The following is a 20,177-nucleotide window of genomic DNA, read 5'->3' as shown; positions in this document are numbered from 1 at the left end:
TGAATGTGTACTAATTGATATATTTGTCTGGGATAATGATTTATTCATCAGTTGTACTTAACTTTGAACTAGCTTTTCTTAAATTGGTTCTTTGTGTCTGTTGTCTTTATGTTTTGTTTTGTGCTTCATGCCAATCTGAGCTTATCAACTGATATTTGCAGTATTTTTTTATATATATTTTGCAGTTACATCAATGTTCCCGGTTAGGGGTCAAGCTCTCAAAAACATGTGTTATCCCGTTACATTCTTTATGCTCATGTTCAAACTGTTAGCAGCCTGCAATTAAGTGGTTGCTGATACAATTTTTCGTTTTTTGTTTTGTAATCAATCATGTCATTGGTGTTTTTCGTTTGAATTAGTCATGTCGGGGTCTTTTGAAGCAGACTATATTGTATGGCTTTTGCTCATTGTTAGAGGCTGTACATGTATGATGACATTATGATGTTAATACCCAAGTCTGGTTGATAGTTTTCTCATTGGCATTCATATGACACCATATTTATGCTGTATGAATTATTTTGCTGTAAAAATTTTGTTACATGTTCAGTATTACGTTAAACTTTATTTTGACTATGACTATATGTTGTAAAAGGTGTGTAATGATGATGACGATGATTTCAACATTCCGCATCGTTATAATAATCATCAAAGTACTGAAGTACTGAACATCGGATGACCGCAAGTTCTTGTGGATTGTCAAAAGCACATGTCACAGAAAAATATCACATCTCTATACATGAAACTGAGGTTAATGTACAGAGATATATTTTTTTCTGAGACAAGTTCGTGCGTGGAGGATGAATAAATGACAGGAAATTCAACCGTCCCGTCATAACTATTATAATGTATTCAAATCAGCATACCTGAGACTACTATACTAATATAATAATAGTCCCCGAGTCCATTTATATATCATTATATTCTACTATTCTAATAATAGTGCAGTGCAAGTGCATGGTGGTGGACACTCTTAATTCTGTAAAAAAATCCTTCTATCGTAGGTGGGCCATAAAAACGTACACATGGTGAGATTCACAGGGTTCTTCTAGTTTCTCCCAATTTGTCAATTACTTGCCTCTTGACGTATTTTAAGTTTGTTGTGTAAGTGGGTTGCTTTATACATTTTTATAAAGAATATCTGAAACTGAGAACATGGGCTCTTGATTTCATTGTTTGTGAGTGATCCTTTTTTATGTTTTGTTGATGATGCTGTTTATCTTTATTGTACGTATTTTCAAATATTTGTCACTGCACAAATACATCAGAACACGTGTACATAACACATTGAAATTCTAACACTAAAACTTTAATATGAAAATAAAATTTCATTAATTTACAACTGAGATCAATTGAGTAATAGATAAAACAACACATATCATGTACACACATATATATGTATAACAATAAATATAATTACTGTGTATAGATTACTCCCTCCACGTGATAAACATTATTGATTCTAATCTGGATAATCATAATAAAATAAATCTATCATCTCAATATCTTGTCACGTGATAAACGTTATTTCAATATCTTATCACGTGATAGACGTTATTGATTTTCATCTGTGGAGAATAAAATAAATCTGTCATCTATATCTTTTAACGTGATAAACGTTATCGATTTTAATCTGTGGAGAATAAATTAAATCTATCATCTCAATATCTTGTCACGTGATAAACGTTATTGATTTTAATCTGTGGAGAATAAAATAAATCTATCATGTCAATATCTTGTCAAAAGTTTCAAATTGGCAGGTATTTTGTAATTCATAACAAACTCTATTGTTGTTAAATTGTTTAGATCATCGAGTCATTGTGAAGTTTATTGGCAAGTTCATCAGATCATCTTAAGACTATTGTCTCTTTCTTGTAAACAGTCATGTCGTAGTGACTGTACGATCATTATCGCAAGGTTGATGGCGTCTCAGGTTCCCAATTCGCCGTACACTGAAGGTGTATTATCTACCACGCATGAGTGGGATGTCAATAATACATGCAATTCATGATACTCTGTAGACAGTCTTCTTATTTCATCTCGTAATTCGTGATTAAGCACTTCTAATTCTGTTGTCGCCTAAAATAAACAACAAAGAATAAGGGTTTTAAAAAATGGTCGCCTTAAACCAAACAACAAAGGAAAAGATAATCAATGAAAATACACCTTGTATAATTCGTGCATCCGATTCGCTTATCTAGATTTACCTTCACAAATTTGAAAGCGAAAAATGTATGAATATTTTCATACTTGAAAATACAAGTGGTGGCGGATCAGAAGAAAGGTACGAGAGCGTAACGATTGTGCGTAGGCTCATCCAATACCGTCTAAAGACTGGGCCGAGTTCACCTGAAACTTTCGAGTTAACTTTACTTACTCGGGTTTCAACAAATGATTTAACTTGAACCACTCGAGTTAACCTCTCGTACCCTGGTTCCAACCCTCACCGAGCCAGGGTTAAACTCGAGAAACTCTGAATGACGTCAAACCAAAGAGAATATTTAATTTTTTATGCTTGTCAGGGCCTTACCCTAGAGTTGCTGAGAGTTGTTCCAAATATCAACTCTAATGTGTTCACGTGATAATCTATTAACTCTAAAGTCGATTGTAGAGTTTCAAGTGAACTCGGCCTAGATGATAACATCAATTTTAAATGCCCTGTGTAACTCAAAATGGAGACAACACTTGAAATTGTTTGTTCGTTCGCATTAAACCAGATTTTCTTATATACATTAAAAAAAACTTCACTTGTATCTAATCATAGTAACCTGTAATTAAATCTATAAACGGATAGATTTAACTGTCGGTAATTTAATATAATTTCTTCAAAATTTTACGACTTGTGCTAAAACGGTTATGTTTAGAAGAAGGAATAAAGAGCTTTTAAATAATATTGTTTTCTATTGAGTTCAAAGTTCCAGAACTGTATTGTAATAACTATAATTGTAACAAATATAACATAAAACGAGACACAAAACTCCCTTTTCGTTTATGATTTAATTCGAACTATATATCTAATTGATATTTAAATTCAGATGTAATGCGATTACCTAATGAATAAACTAATGACCGTTCTATACCAGTCAGCAACGAGGGTCTTGACATGTCTCGAGTACCAACGACCGTTGTATATAAGCCGCAGCTAGGGCGCGAAACTTGTTTTTATGTTAATGGGTAAAATCTTATAAGCAGTTGTAATTGTCTATTTACTTTCATTGACCTCTGAGATGGTAAAAAAACAGTAAGTGATTTTAGTGAAAAAAGAACCTAAGTATGTTTATCAGCAGTGCATGCTCAATGGGGGATCCTGTTGGTTTTTTTTTACCCCATAATTGCAAAACTACAATTAGAGAATAAAATTGGTTTGAACTTTCAAGTCTGTCCCAATTAAACATTTAATGTTGTCATTTTAATGTTATATTTAACATTGCCATAAAAGCGTGAGGTTTAGCTAGCCACAAAACCAGGTTCAACCCACCATTTTTTCTTACAATGTCCTGTACCAAGTCAGTAAAATGACCAGTTTTATATTATAGTTCGTTTCTGTGAGTGTTACATATAAGTGTTGTGTTTCTATTGTGTCGTAGTTCTCCTCTTATAATTGATGTGTTTCCCTCAGTTTTAGTTTATAACCCGGATATTTTCTTTTCTGAATCAATTTATGAATTTCGGACAGCGGTATACTACTGTTGCCTTACACAGAGAATACAATTGGTGTGAAATTACCTGTTCAAGTCTGTCAGTATCACTTCGTTTTCTTTCCCGGAACTTTTTCGCAGCTCTTCTGTTTTGTTCTCTCCGTTTTTCTAATTTCTTTTCTTCGTCTGGTTGAAGCTGAAAAAGAAATTAGAACTTGGATACAAGTCTGAAATAGTTTAACACGACATTAAGATGTTAAATCGAACGTGTTCTAAACATAATATAACAGCCATAAAGCAGCCAATTTGTTCACTTAGAAAAGGGATACACAGTATAACACAAATAACTTATTAGTTTTAAATATAGGCTAAGTTATTTTTTGTCAAATTAGTAAAACGATACTTGTACTATCGATGTTCCAGTCAAATTTTATTCTATTTACAAGCTAAATGTACACAGTATTTACAAAAAATCATTGATTGAATCATACAGAGTATTGCAACCCAAATTATTTGTAATATCTATGTTAACAGTAAAAGTCCTATTATTGTTCTATATCAAAGCCATACATAAAGCCATACATATATATAGTGGACTCTTTTGTTTTAAAAACTGCAATTCCGATAAAGTACAACAGTCTGATAAACGAAAGTTTAAAAAAATAGTTGAATGTTTGATTGATGTCGATTTAATTGTTCTACATATGTAAAGTAAATCAAAATGTTAACTTCTATCAAGCAAATTAAATACTGAATGATAAATGGAAAAAAAATATAAGACCAAAAAAAGGAAAATTTCTTTTAAAAATTTCGATAGCACTACAGAGGGATAGCAAATAAATCGAACATTGAAAATTATAACTAAGAAGTAATTTTACTGTAAATATAATTTAAAAGCATCTGTTAAATACATATACTAGTCTAGTAATAGTTCAGATGCAATCACTTTTGATAAATTTTGAAATATACAAACTGTTCCGGGAACGAAAAATATATATAGTTACATACTCATGCCAGATAATTTCCTTTGTTCAGTTTTAGGAAGTTTTGAGATATAATATTTGTGGGTATATGAATTATCAGTGTAATATGTGAAAATTTTAATATATAACAAAATGTAAGACTCTATAAGCTTTCCTAAAACGGTTGAAAACTTCCCCCTAGCTTAATGTGTAAAACGAAGTCATCTCAAAGATAACTCTTACAGTCCTTTCAGCTATGCACTCAGTGAAATCTCTCTTTGTTTTTATTTTTAGTCTTCAAAGATCGATAATGACTCATGTGTTTATAAATCAAAATATATAATTTAAATACATAATTTAAAATCGAGTTACTATATAATAATGCATGTCTTCTTCGGTTCAAAGTTTTGACAGTTAATCGGGTCACACAAAGGTACGAAAATAATTATTTTTATTGATCATTGGCCAATAGGTTTACTACTAGTTACTTACTTTATAATCACGCGATCTGCCAGATAAATTACTAATTGTTCAGATAGGAAATAAAAGATTTGTAAGAGTTGTAAACTAACATAGAGATAATAATTATTTAAAATTTAAATTTTGAAACATGATAACAATACGACACTCTGGCTGTCATTCGTGTAAAATCTATAAATACAAGCCCCGCCCCTATTCAATTCAACCATAAATGTAAATATTATGACTATTATCTTTGTACTATTTTACAATCTGTGGGGTTGTTGGCACCCAAGTGGTCTCATTTTGGCGCAGTTAACGATAAGATCTCGACACCTAGCTATATATATATATATAGATTACATGAAATAGACTAGTACCTGTAAATAAATAATTTCTAAAAGTTCTTTACGACAAAGTAAACTCTGACGACATTCTGTTTTAAAATATGCAAATAAAACCAAATGATATTTTATAAATATTTACTGCGCATCTTGTGCATCATATTTATTTATACATGAATAAATTGCTAACAAAGGAATTGATATCGGGGACATTTTGTTCTTTAGTCTAAGGTTTTTAGAGTTCCGATGAAGGTAAATCCTGAAAAGCACAATTGGACTTGGACGCACCAAATTTATAAACTTCTGTTTATATATTCATTTAATTTTAATATCAATTAAATAGAAGCAGACATGCATTGGTCACTAGCCTAAAGAATGACCAGTCATGTTCTTCATTAATAAAATAGAATCAAATCAAATCAAAAAATACATTGTAACATTCTTATCTAAAATTCACACACAATTTCTTACCACAAGTTTGTTTTTCATGCAAAATACATTGTAATTCTCAAAATGAATCCCTACTAAACATCTATTAAAACTGTATCTATAGGTAATATCTATTTTCTCTTAAGTGTAAATTAATTAATATTGATTTCGATTGTCCTTCAAATCTACGTTTAACAAACAGCCTGTACTATTTGCCACTGGATGTTATCTGTCATTTGTGATTGACCTAGATTACAGACAGGATCAGAACATTAAGCTTCAGAAGTACCCCCCCCCCCCCCCCCCCCTTTCGCTTTGAAATAAATCAAACGTCTACAAAGCACCTTGATCACAACCCACAGGAATGCAGACATTTTGCACAGGATCCAAGCTTTGAATATTCAGCGCTATATATAAAGTCGTATGCCAATAACTTTTTTGCCAGACATTCGTGAGGTTTCGTTAACATCTTAAAAACAGTCTTAGTTTCCATTTCGCAATGTTAAGTGAAATTTCGAAATTTCAAGATTGTTATAGACATAGCATAAAAGAAGAATAATTTCTTCTGATTTAATTTTGTGAGTCAACATCGAAAAAATAATGAAAAGTAGTGGAATTTGAGCCTTTGAATGCCATGATATTCGAAACACATATTTCTATATTTCATATTCTATATAATTCAATATCTATATATACTTGGCTGTTAAATAGATATCGGAAGATGTGGTGTGAGTGCAATGAGACAACTCTCCATCCAAATAACAATTTAAAAGAGTAAACCATTATAGGTCAATGTACGGCCTTCAACACGGGGCATTGGCTCACACCGAACAACAAGCTACAAAGGGCCACAAAATGACTAACTGTAAAACCATTCAAACGGAGAAAAACAACGGTCTAAAGACTGTTTTGAAGTAATATAATTGCTTGTATGTGTTTTGCTTTGACAAAAAATCATTTTGTAGACGAAAAGTAATACATAGCTTTATTTATGTTAAAATTTTGGTTTTGGTTGAAACTGTCTTATTATTCAATTTGTGAGTATCATTATACAATGCCAATATCTATTAAATTTGTAGTTTTCAACATACCATTCATACAATTTGGTGAAATGTTGTTTTAATGGACGGCGAACCTCCAATCTGACTTGGAAAAAAATCCAGATCTACGAAATCCGAGATCTATATTTTAATTAGATTGATGAATCTCAAAAAGACTTTAAATGAACTTGGTGTGATACAAATTAAAATGAAATTGGTCCTACAAATCATACAGGATTTAACAGTCGTGGAATTCATGCATTGGCATATATATTTCGTGAAAGATATGGCATTACTTTCATGTCAAACTTGGATCTAATAAAATTGAGAATGAAAATAGGGAATGTGCATAAGAGACAACAACCAGACCATAGGAGTCAATGGTATAATTTTTATCTCGTCAGTTGTACACTGGCATGGCGCAACATATGGCGAATATCTGAATTTTTTCACTTTTTAAAACTACTGTTCTCTATTCTTTATTCTTTTGCCTGTTTGTTCTCTATATTCTATATAATACGGAAATGAGGAATGTGTCAAAGAGACAACAACCCGACCAAATAGCAGAAAACATCCGAAGGCTACCAATGGGTCTTCAGCGGCGTGAATCAGCTGGTCCATTGTCCTCTATTTTGAAAACCCGATTAATCAAATCCTTGTACTATGAAAAAACATATCTATATTATTTATTTAAGAATTCAAATTAGTTACGGGAAATAATATCTCGATATTCTTTCCCTGTTATGGCTAGATTGAAATGACCTCATAATGTTTTTCCTGAAATATCTTCCTTCTTCTCACGACAAGGAATTTAGAAATTCGGGAACCACAGAAAAATTCTCACTTCAGTGGAAGAGATGATTCTGCTAATGTCTTTTATGAAGAGTTATACATATGTTTAGTGGATGCCAGTATTTTGTCATAGCTAGTGAAGTGGGCCCACTGACATTGACGTAAAAGGCAAAATGTGACTGAGCTTGAGCTACAAATTCACTGAGCTAGGCCCATATTTGTGTGTTCGTGTATCAAGGATCCGTTTTAAAATTGGCAATGCCGTGAACGTGAACTGCCAATGGAGTTAATGTTTTCTAATTATGTGATATTATAATGAAGCTTCATGAAAGTACAGCAGGGGTTGATCGTTGAAAAAATTGTTTTATATTCGCAAACCTTCTCTTATATGTGATACATGGTGCAGGGGCGAAGCTGGAAGGGACGATCGCTGGGCGATTTTTCTTTGAGGAGAATATAGGGATTTTATTGTGGTTATATATTTAAATTTTCGCAGTTAAGCATTTGCAGCAGTCAATGTGCTTTTCTAACATCGAAGTTCTTGTGCTAGGAATTGACAGTCAGTTGTATCATAAATGTCCAGTGACAAACATTACATACATATTGGAAGCTAAACGTGGAAATATGGCCTTATAATACATGATGGAATAATTTCACCCTTGTGGAAGTAAGTATACATTTATGTACTTAATAAATGGAACTATAGCTAACCAGGTTTGGATCTAGGATTTTGATAAAAGAGGGTGAGGGGTACCATAGTTGGCAAACCTTTGGACGATACTTGTAAAACGAATATTCATTTATCATATATGCAGCTCCGTAAGGGACCCCTCATTCTTAATACGCGAATTCTAACTCTTTTTTCTGTAATAGCTTTGTTTCGATTGCAACTGATGTCCTGAATTTAACGATACTTGAATTTTTCACACCAAAGCTATAGAAAAGGGAATATATAGACATTAATATTTCATGTGATGATCAGATGTTATGAAGCGGATAGAAAAATAATAATTTGGTATAAGTTTTCCATCAAAAAGTATAATATATTTTTAATAAAAATAATGATCAGACACGTGTCACTAGAAAAAAATCAGAGAAAAGTGAATTTTGATAGGATTGTTCACAAAGCAAAAAATATATAATTAATCTCATTTAGTTTTTTGCCACAAATATTCAAAGATCAAGATAATAATAAAATTTAAGGTACGCCATTAGGATAACTGGAATTTATATATTTCACATGCATGAAGACATAAAGAATTAGAATATATAAAGAATTAAAAATATAAAGAATTAGAAAAAAAATGTTTGTTTAATTATGAGTCTTTAGATAATAATGCCACATCGGGCAATTCCGTAAATACATATTAATTTATAAAGTACAACTATTGAATCTATGTCGGAATTTTTTTAAATTGTAGTTTGTCGTGCACTTCTTCAATATTTAAATAATATATACAACAGCTTTAATTCGTTCGTAATTTCCGTCGTCATCAAAAGTAAATTCTTTCCTACATAACTTGACAGTGAGTTGCTCTTCGAAAACCGTGTGTCGAGCAACATCTGGACCGAGAATGACGTGTTCAAATATTTCTACATTAATTACATGTTCTTAGTTAGATTTGACCAAATTGTCATATTTTTTCGGCCATGCATCGTCGTACCAAATTATGATAGAAAAAATGCATTTATGATGCAGTCGATTTCCGCACTAAGTGCAAACTAAATTTGATTCCCGATTTTGATAGCGGACAGAATACGAAAAAGTTAAATAAACCAACTAAATCGTGAAAGTGTTCATTATGCATCTGATTTTTTTAAATTTCGAACCAAAAAATGATAAATCAATTTTGAAAATTACATGGTCTGCGGGAGGCAACTAGAACGTATACATGAATCGACCACAATTCATAGTAAAACTAAACGTAAAATTAAAATATGTAATTAAACATAATTAATTGGTCTGCTGCATGGGGACTATGTCAAAATAGAGGAACATTTTTTTTCTAATGTTTTATTCTGTTTTAAAATAACGTTATTGTTCAAATTTAAATTTTCGGCTTAGACTTTTTGATTGAAAGTTTTTAATTTTGACAAAATTGAAACAAGTTATACATATTATTAAACCAATGAGATAAAATAAAAGTATATCGATTATATTTCGAAAATCCCCGCAAAATTTATACCTACTGACTTATTGAATTTTCTTTTTTATCAAATTTGTATACTTCCGTTTAGATAAAATTCTAGTGCACTTGCAGCTCACAAATGCACTAACATTTTATTTAAACGGAAGTTCAAAAAAATAATATATTTCGAGAAATTACGATTTGTTCACATGGTCGTTATTATCAAATTTAAAAAAAAAATGCAAAGAAGCTACAAAAATAATATAATGTAAATAAAACAGAATTTAACTGAAAATAGTGACAGAAAAAAATTGAGGACAATAAATGTATTTTTTTTTCTGTCCAAAAAATAATTTGACAAGTTGGCTGATGTCCATATTTTTTTTATCATAACAAAATAAATTCAGAACAATGAATGTTGGTACATGTATAAGTTGGTACTGACAATTGATTTTGGGAATTTGTATTTCAAAATATTAAATTCGTATTTTAGCCTATTTTTTATAGGTTCTAATCATTTAGGTATTGGCAGAGTTTAAAACTTCCTGAGATTACACCACTGTTGTTTGTACATGTAATGATATAAATACTCATGATGAAACGTCGTATATATACATAAATATTAAATATATGTATATATGTAATGACATTTCGTCATATTTATAAAGGTATTAATAGATTTAACTTAGCACAATATATATAAATCTAAATTTATTGCAATATTTAAAAAAAAACTTGCTTTAATTTTTTTTTGGAAAAAATATCAAAATTTACCTTTTTCTTTGGAGCTGCTACCCTTTGTTCCGCTTTAATATTTAGCTGTTTCCCCTCTTCGTGACATTTGGCCAGAATTTTACATTTAAGTTCTTCTTTCAACAGTGGCAAAAAAGTTCCAGTTTTCATGCATTCTTCTGTAGCTAATGCTAGCATGGAATCCTCTTCGTTAAATTTAAAACTTCCATTTGTGTTGTTATTATTGTCATCAAAATTTAATTTGGGAGAATTCGTAAAAACGTCGTCTTCGTATTCGAACATCATGAAGCTTTGTTTGTATTCAGTTAACTTTTTCTCATCTGATCAGCTGATCGTAGTATACAACTGCCAATTCCCGCGAAATCTCGAATGATGACGCAAAGAACAAATCAGACAGCAATATCGTCTCGGATACAAAGTATTATGCTTCTAAAAATATTTATATGTGTCATAATATTAATAATACGTCATTTTGAATCTTAACATGAAAACAATACTATAGATATATGAGGAAGTTTACATAATAGTGGACATCTAATTTGACGAACTTCATATTGACTTTTCTTTGTTTCTGATGACTGAATGGCGCATCATTTTAATAACGACGAATAAATTATGCACATGTGAATGTTTTCCCGGAGTAGTTAATTTTAGATATTAAGTGAACACGTTTCTAATCATATACCTGTATATCTACTTGTTAAAAGCCAATACACATCGAGCCACGTGGTTTCAATGTTTATCAACAAACCGACTTGTCAAATCATGTCATAATGATTGTGAAGACTAGCTAAGAGACATAACTCAAAATAGTCGTCAACTAAATTTAAATATGAAAACAAAATGTATTTGCATAAAAAGATTAATAAGTTTAATTAGATTACAACTGACACATGTATATTTAAATGCACTTGTAAGCGCCATCAAAAAATTAATTATGTCATGTTTGACAAAGAGAAGCTTTTTGAGATAACATAGATAAATTATTTTACAAAAATATCATGTACGAAATCACTACCTCAAGACTGAGCCTCAAGACAAAGGCAACACAGAGACGTGCTTAGTATATATGTTCCTTGTAGATGCAAGGACTTTGATCAAAGTAAATCTGCGATTTTAAATAAACTGAGGCGAATCTTAAAAGCATAAGCTGTGCATTTTTTTTCGAGTGAATTTAAATTAACCATTAACGTCCCCCCTTTTTATGATAAAGTGTGTATTCTCACACGCACAAATTTCCACCCTCTTCTGCCGAACGTGGCACCAAAACACACACATAACTTAATGATTCAGTTAACTTTGCTACATAAAAATTATTGTATATGTTACATATCGACCCAGCAATATTGATCGGATAAATGAGTAACACGTCATAGAACATCTGTGCGAGAGACTGGTCATTCTAAGGGGCGTTGGCTGTGGTTTTTAGATGCGTCAAATCTTGGTGACAAATCTCAGAAATCCCCATGACTGATGAGCAGGTAGCTGAACTACCTTTAATTGTCTGTAGCTGTCACACCCAGTTCGTTGACTAGTATATTAATACAGGTTAAATCTATATATGAATAAGAATTAGCAATTATTTGAATATTAGATTAGTTAGTAATATTTTCAAGAATTAGTATGATTAAAATTTTGCATCAATGTTTTGTATTTTATTATTATTTCAGATGAAATTTTATTATTATTTCTGAAATGAGAGATGCTCATATTTTGGAAATATGTGATACTAAATTTGATAATTATCCATATAGGTTTTTATTTTCAAATTCATCTCTATTTTATTAGAATTAATTAAAGTAGAAAAATCAAAGTAGAAAAAAAAATACGGGTTGAGCCATTATAAAGGCGAATAGCCGGGGAAGACAGGAAATTAAAATTCTATTCAAAAGAAATGACTAAAACTACTGATAAAGGAAATGTGGTGTAGCAAAATGTATTGGTCACTAAACCGAATAATTGAAATAAAGACGGATTTAAATACATAAAGAAAGACAAATATTGACTGTCCCTTTGAAGAAACCCAACTCTTGATTTTAAGATCTGTTCTTTTTTTCGTGTCAATTTATTTTCCCCACTGCCACTATTTTTAGTTAAAATGATATAAAATTTTCGCAAAAAGGAACTCATACATAAATAATAAAGAAATTGAAAAAGTGCGTTTATATAGCTTTCGCATTCCAAAATGCAAAGTATTGGAGTACCAAATGCAGATCCATGATTTAAAAGAGGGGAACTAAGAACGTTTGACTGAGAAAAAGTTATGAATTTACCATATCTGAAGGAAACCTTAATTGTAACAAGCTTCGGATGATTTTGTCTTCATAGTTTAACCGAAAATTCAAACTTTTACATTCGCTTTGTTGTTTCAGTGGAGACGTTCGCATTTTATCCTTTATATGGACCAATTTGAATCATAGATTTATTTTTTTTCGCAGTTTTTTGTTCTTCCCTATATTATATATACGTTTGCAACTTGTCTTGATAACGTTTCAGTTTACTTTGAAGACAATTTTTGTGAGTTTGTTGCAAACTGTTTTTTCAACACGTCGTGTCCTTTGATTATATTTGTAGGTGGTTTACTGTGCGGGCGTGCATTATCCATTTTTAAACGTTTCATCCAATATGTACTTCGGTTAACGCTTTTACAACCCCGGCAATAAATTTACAAAAATGAAGCAATCGATCATTTCTTAAATAAACGCCTTAATTTGTTGGGTTACTAAATAATATCTAGTATTATAGAAATAAGGGACGACTGTCAACTACAACTATGTATACCAGGATTTAAATTTAAAATTAACGCCAGACGCGCGTTTCGTCTACAAAAGACTCATCAGAAAGGAAAATGATGTATGATAAAATTTTAATAGTAAAATGCAGGATTCAAAAATATATCAACAACAAAGAGCTTAGATGATTTGATTTTTCTCTTACTGATTTCTTCTACTTCTACTATGTAATGACCGCCTTCAACACGTTGAAGTTTACGTCACTTGTACTGCGCATTGCTTTGTAATAACCATTTCTAACATTTTAAAATAAGTAATATGGCAAAATGAAATGATACAAGTTCAATATCAAATTCATGATATAAAATAACAGATTTCATTAACATTGACTCAATGTACTGTATCGATCTTCAATTATCTCAAATATTAAAAGCATAATCGATTGTAAGGATAGGCTTATTCTCAGATAGATAATTAAGCATATTTAACAATACCATAATGTATCTCTGATAATGTATTGAACATTTGTAACACAATGTATTTAACGCTTTTACACCCCAATAAATTTACAAAAAGAAGCACTTAATTTTAAATAAACGCAACATTATTGTGATATTGGTTAATTAATCAGAATTTGACATTTAAGCTTAAAAAAGGGGACCATTTTAAGACCTACCGAACATACTCCTTTATCTATAACATCTTTTCAATGATTGAAATAGAAAATACAAATGTAATGTCAGCCATCATCGGTAGTTGTGAGGAAAAATAAAGAATGAAGAAGGCCAATGGCCGAAACATCTTAAACAAGAGGCCCTCAAGAGCTCGAATAGCTCACCTTAAATTTTTTAGTTAAATCTCTCATCAATGATTATTTTGGCTTTTCAATTCATTTAAATGTTCTTTGAATCGTCCTATTTTCTTCAAAAGCAAAAATAAACAAAAACATTTTCTCCTATATTCTATTTTAGCCATCGGAGCTATGTTTCTAGACATACAAGGAAATAAAATATAAAATTTATACTAGATACTCTGAAACTCATTTAGCCTAAGTTTGGCTGAAATTGATACAGCAGTTTCAAAGGAGAAGATTTTTTAAAGTAAGTCAACATGATGAACAAATTGTGAAAAAAGTCTTTAAAGGGCAATAACTCCTTAAGGGGTCAATTGACAATTTTGGTCAAATTCACTTATTTGTAGATCTTACTTTGCATAACATTTTGGCTATTAACAGTTTATTTGTATCTATAATAATATTCAAGATAATAACCAAAAACTGCAAAATTTCTTTAAAATCATCAATTCAGGGGCATTATACCTGAAAAAACAGTTACCTAATTCCACTGAAAATTTCAGAACAGGTAGACCTTGAACTAATAAATACTTTAACTTCTTGTCTTATATGCTCTAAATGCTGGAGTTTTTGAGATATAAGCCAAAAACTGCATTTTACCCTGTGTTCTATTTTTAGCCATGACGGCCATGTTTTTACGAAATAGAAAATAAAACACAAACTTTATTTTATACACCCTACTGATCATTCAGTTGAAGTTTGGTTGAATTTGGTTGAGTAGTTTTAGAGGAGAAGATTTTTTAAAGTTAACAAATATGATGAACACATTTTGAAAAAAATGTCATTAAAGGACAATTATAACCCCTTAAGGGGTCAATTGACAATTTTGGTCATATTAACTTATTTGTATATCTTACTTTGCTGATAATTTTTGCTGTGTACAGTTTATCTTTATCTATAATCATATTCAAGATAATTACCAAAAACTGCAAAATTTCCTTAAAATTGCCAATTAAGTGGCAGCAACCCAACATTGGGTTGTTTGATTCATCTGAAAATTTCAGGGCTGATAGATTTTGACCTAATGAACATATTTACCCCATGTCAGATTTGCTCTAAATGCTTTCGTTTATGAGATATAAGCCAAAAACTGCATTTGACCCCTTTGGTCTATTTTAAGTAACGGCGGCCATGTTTTTGACGGATCAAAAATCGAAGCACAAACTTTGTGCAGGATAATCTAAGGAACAATCATGCTAAGTTTCATCCAAATCCATTCAATAGTTTCAGAGGAGAAGATGTTTGAAAAATTGTTAACGACGACAGACGACGACGGACGCCAAGTGATGAGAAAAGCTCACATTTCCTTTTAGGAAAGGTGAGCTAAAAATTGGTTTATTGATACAATTATATAATACCATAGTGGTCAGTGGCGGATCCAAACTGAAAGGGGGGTGTGGAAGCCCCTGTTTTGCCGAACAACGCATTTGAATGGGGACATATGTTTGGAACCCCCTTTTATCCTGGGTTGGTAACCCCCTTTTAATGGCTGGATCCGCTCATCTAATGGCCATCTCTATATATTGATTTATAATTCCATGAAATTAATTTCTTTGTTTGAAAGATATTTTCAGTTTTATGAATTTGAAACATTATCAAGTTCTAAAACAATGAAGTTCACTTACTTAACATTAATATTTGTACAATAAAATCCGTCATTTATACAATAGAGATGCTGTAAGTGGTCATACAACTTTTTATTTATATAAAAGAAATCTTATACTACCATTGTCATATAACCATTCATTCAACACCAGAGACATTTTATAACCACCCCAATTTAAACACAACAGAATCATAAAAGAGGGACGAAAAATATCAGAGGAACAGACTCATAAATAGAAAATAAACTAACAATGCCATGGCTAAAAATGAAAATTACAAACAGGCATAAATAAGTACACAAGAAACAACATAGAAAACTAAGTCTGAGCAACACGGCGAACCCTCCCCCAAAAAAAAGGGATGATCTAAGGTGCTCCGGAAGGGTTAGCAGATCCGTCGTGTTGCTCATGGTATCAAAATCTCAGTAAATAGTCTTATTTGGTAGGTCACATTCATGAAAATGAAAGAGGACTGTAGACCTAAGAAACATATCCGATATCATCTGTGAGACGGCTATTCCATAACGGTCAACCAAATCGTGATGGCCTCCGTACAATTTACGAAGAGATGATTTCCATTTGGAACTCTTGGTTTAATAGCTTCCTTGTAAGCAGCAACCCTTTGCCAAGGAAATAATGATAGGAAATACAAGCGCGAGGGTATTGCATCAATTGGGAGATATATACTCCGTATTCAGGCGTTGATGGAATGATGCTACATAGAAATGGAAAGTTCACAATTGGGAATCTGAAATCATCTCAAGTCGTAAATTTTGTTTTCAACCGACTCATTGTCAACATCTAGATTCTAGATGTAAGTCAAAGTATGAGACAGACTGAACTGTATCTTGAATCCGGTATCTCTAGTGGGATAGATGCGTTTATAGATGTTTTTGTGTTCGGTTAAATTGGTCCTTTACAAATTGTTACACGATGATGGCTGCTGTACCAATATTTTTTACTATATATTTATTATGTCTGTTAAGTTCACGCATCATTGTAAATGTAACGGAATTTGATGAGACTGTCAAAAAAAGAGAGAGGTTTAGCGCTTTAAAACCATGTCACAGTATTTTGTTATTTGCTTTTGTGAGGGTATCACAAGTCCAGTAGTCAGCACTTTTTGTGCTGACATGAATTGTCATTGATATGGTTATATCTATAAATTTACTGGTTTTTTTTTAAATACTATGGCTTTTCTAGTACCTTGGGCATAGATTACTTAAGCTGTATTTGGCAAAACTTTTAGGAATTTTTGTCCTCAATGCTCTTCAAATTCGTACTTTTTTTGGCCTTTTAAACTTTTTTTGGATTCGAGCGTCACTGATGAGTCTTTTGTAGACGAAACACGCGTCGGCGTATATAAATTTAGTCCTGGTATCTATGATGAGTTTATTTACAACCACTGGGTCGATGCCACTGCTGGTGGAGATTTATTTCCCCGAGGGTATCACAAACCCAGTAGTCAGCACTTTTTGTGCTGACATGAATTGTCATTGATATGGTTATATTTATAAATTTACTGTTTACAAAATTTTGATTTTTTTTAAAACACAAGGCATTTCTACCTCAGGCATAGATTACTTTAGCTGTATTTGGCAAAACTTTTAGGAATTTTGGTCCTCAATGCTCTTCAACTTCGTACTTTATTTGGTCTTTTTAACCTTTTTTTGGATTCGAGCGTCAATGATGAGTCTTTTGTAGACGAAACGCGCGTCGGCGTATATACTAAATATAGTCCTAGTATCTATGATGAGTTTATTTGTATGATCACAAGGAAGTCTCTATTTCTACTTAGTAATCATATCACATTAATTCAAACGCCATAGAAGTCGTAAGCCTCGGTCACACCTTACCGGATGGCACGAACGGACGCATAACGGATGAAAATAAAAGTTGTCCGTTGACAAAATTGTTATCCGTTGGGAGTCCGTTGATGTACTGACCGAATAAAACGGACGTGCAACGGATGCATGACGGACACACAACGGATATGCAACGTACGAGCAACGGACACGTACCGAACAAAACGGATGTTGAACGTACATCCAACGGACGAGTAATGCATAAAACAGACACCTTAGGGATGCGTACCGGATAAAACGGATGAAAAAGATATACAGAAAAACTAAACGCGACAATAAAAATACATGTAAATCGCAAAAATTTTCAAAATGTTTCTGTATAACTGGTTTTGGTTTGTTCTTCAAAATTCCGCCAAAGGGCAGTGCCTAGCCTGAATAAGAACTGCTTGATTGCGAAGACGTGCATATACTCTAAGATCGATTATTAATAATAAGAATTCATGAACCTGAAGAAATCTGACATACCAATGATTGGCATTTCTGAATCGAAATTTTTCATTTGGCATTTATCCGTTTCAGATCCGTTCATCATCCGTTTTATCCGGTAGAAGTCCGTTTTTCGTCCGTTTTATCCGTTATACGTCCGGTAGAAGTCCATTGGTGAATTTATCTTCCAGACCTCCAACTGATGTATAACGGACACGTAACGGATACAAAACAGAAACGAAACGGACGAGTACCGTACAAAACGGACGTCTAACGGACATTTTATCCGTTGGACGTCCGTTCAAAGTTTTGAACATGCTCAAAATTTTCCACCGGACAGAACGGGCGTCGACGGATAAAACAGACGCTTAACGGACACGCAACGGATATGAAGGGACGTCTAACGGATAAGAACGGACGTCTAACGGACATGAACAACTTATGAACGGATTGAAAAAAAGTTATCCGTTAGGCGTCCGTTCGAGCTATCCGGTAAGGTGTGACCGAGGCTTTAAGTCATCATTCATTAATACACCAAACAGAGAAGTTCTGTGAAGTCTGCAACCATGTATTCATACACAATAGAAGTCCTAGGATATCATATATAAAAGCCCTCATTTTAAACCAGAGAAGTTCTATGTGCATGGTCTCAAATCTTGTATTCATAAAACACTTCAATTATACACAAGTCTTAGATAAGTCTTAAGCCATCACATAATCTTTCATATATACAACAGAGAAGTCGTATAACCATTCATTTATACACCAGCAAAGTCGTATACCTTCATTTGATAATTCATGTTTACAAATAATAAAAGTCTAAAATATGGCATCAATAAGTCCACCTAACCTACAAAGAGCTACAAATAGACACACTTTGGAACAAACTCCAAACACAGATTGAGACCAGATACATGTACTTTGACAAGTTACTACAAATAGACAAACGTTGTGTACCTCCATATATTCTTTCTTTTGTGCAGTAGGGAAGTCGTATGCCTTCATTGAACCTTATGCCGGCATCATATTATCTTTAAATTTCATTCAAACACTAGAGAAATCGTATAACAGCAAATAACTGTTCTTTTATACACCAGAGACGACGTATACCTTCATATATTCTTTATTTTATGCAGTAGAGAAGTCGTATGATATCATTAAACCATACATCTATACATAACCTTTCAATTAAACATCAGATGAGTCGTATGCCAACACATAAAATTCATGTATACATTAGAGAAGTCCCAAGTGTTCTGCAACCCCATGTTTATACATCAGAGAAGTCGTATGCCATCATTTAATCTTTCATTTATACATCTGATAAGTCATATGTCAGCCTTTAATATGTCAGTAATACACCAGAGCAGCTCTAAGTTCATATAACCTTCTATTTATACACCATAGAAGTCGTATGCCTTCATATAACTTTTCATTTGTACACCATAGAAGTCGTATGCCTTTATATAACCTTTCACTTGTACACCATAGAAGTCGTATGCCTTATATAACCATTAATCATTTATACACTATAAGACGTACGCCTTCATGTAACCTTATTTATACACCATAAGTCTTATACCTTCATATAACCTTTCAATCATACCGGGGTAAGTCGTATTATTATTAGTATACAGTATCCCCACTCGCACTATAATTTTCCATGTTCAGTAGACCGTGAAATTGGGGTCATAACTTTAATTTTGGAATTAAAATAAGAAAGATCATATCATAGGGAACATGTGTACTAAGTTTCAAGTTGATGTGACTTCAACTTCATCAAAAACTAACTTGACCAAAAACTTTAACCTGAGCTTTGCGCTATCATTTTCTATGTTCAGTTGACCATGAAATTGGGATCAAAACTTTAATTTGGCATAAAGATTAATAAAAAACTTGACCAAAATCTTTAACCTGACAGACGGCTGTTTCCACACAATCTCATTTGCATGTTCAACGAACCATGAACTGAGGACCAAAGCCTAAATTTGAGGTACTTTTGAGAAATTCCCTATCATAATGGCTATGTATGTAAAGTTACAAATGGATTCAAACATATAACTTCATCATAAACTACCTCAACCAAAAACTTTAACCTGACATTTCACACATTCTCATGTTCAATGAACCATGAAATGAGGACCAAAACCTAAA

General features: G+C 32.2%; 1 protein-coding gene across 1 annotated transcript; it reads right to left on the bottom strand.

The window, feature by feature from the left end:
- Window positions 1–1,284: 1,284 nt before the first annotated feature.
- LOC134692791 (uncharacterized) lies at window positions 1,285–11,201 on the bottom strand. The gene is made up of 3 exons (XM_063553330.1): window positions 10,565–11,201; window positions 3,724–3,831; window positions 1,285–2,076 (listed from the first exon to the last, which is right to left on the bottom strand). Exons 1-3 carry the CDS (start codon window positions 10,826–10,828, stop codon window positions 1,927–1,929), a joined length of 522 nt encoding a protein of 173 aa, XP_063409400.1. The 5' UTR covers window positions 10,829–11,201; the 3' UTR covers window positions 1,285–1,926.
- Window positions 11,202–20,177: the final 8,976 nt, after the last annotated feature.

This window comes from Mytilus trossulus, chromosome 12 (assembly GCF_036588685.1).
Source record: "Mytilus trossulus isolate FHL-02 chromosome 12, PNRI_Mtr1.1.1.hap1, whole genome shotgun sequence".
NCBI lineage: Eukaryota > Metazoa > Mollusca > Bivalvia > Mytilida > Mytilidae > Mytilus > Mytilus trossulus.
The sequence above is the reverse complement of the archived record's forward strand: the minus strand, read 5'-3'. Positions and strand labels throughout refer to the sequence as shown.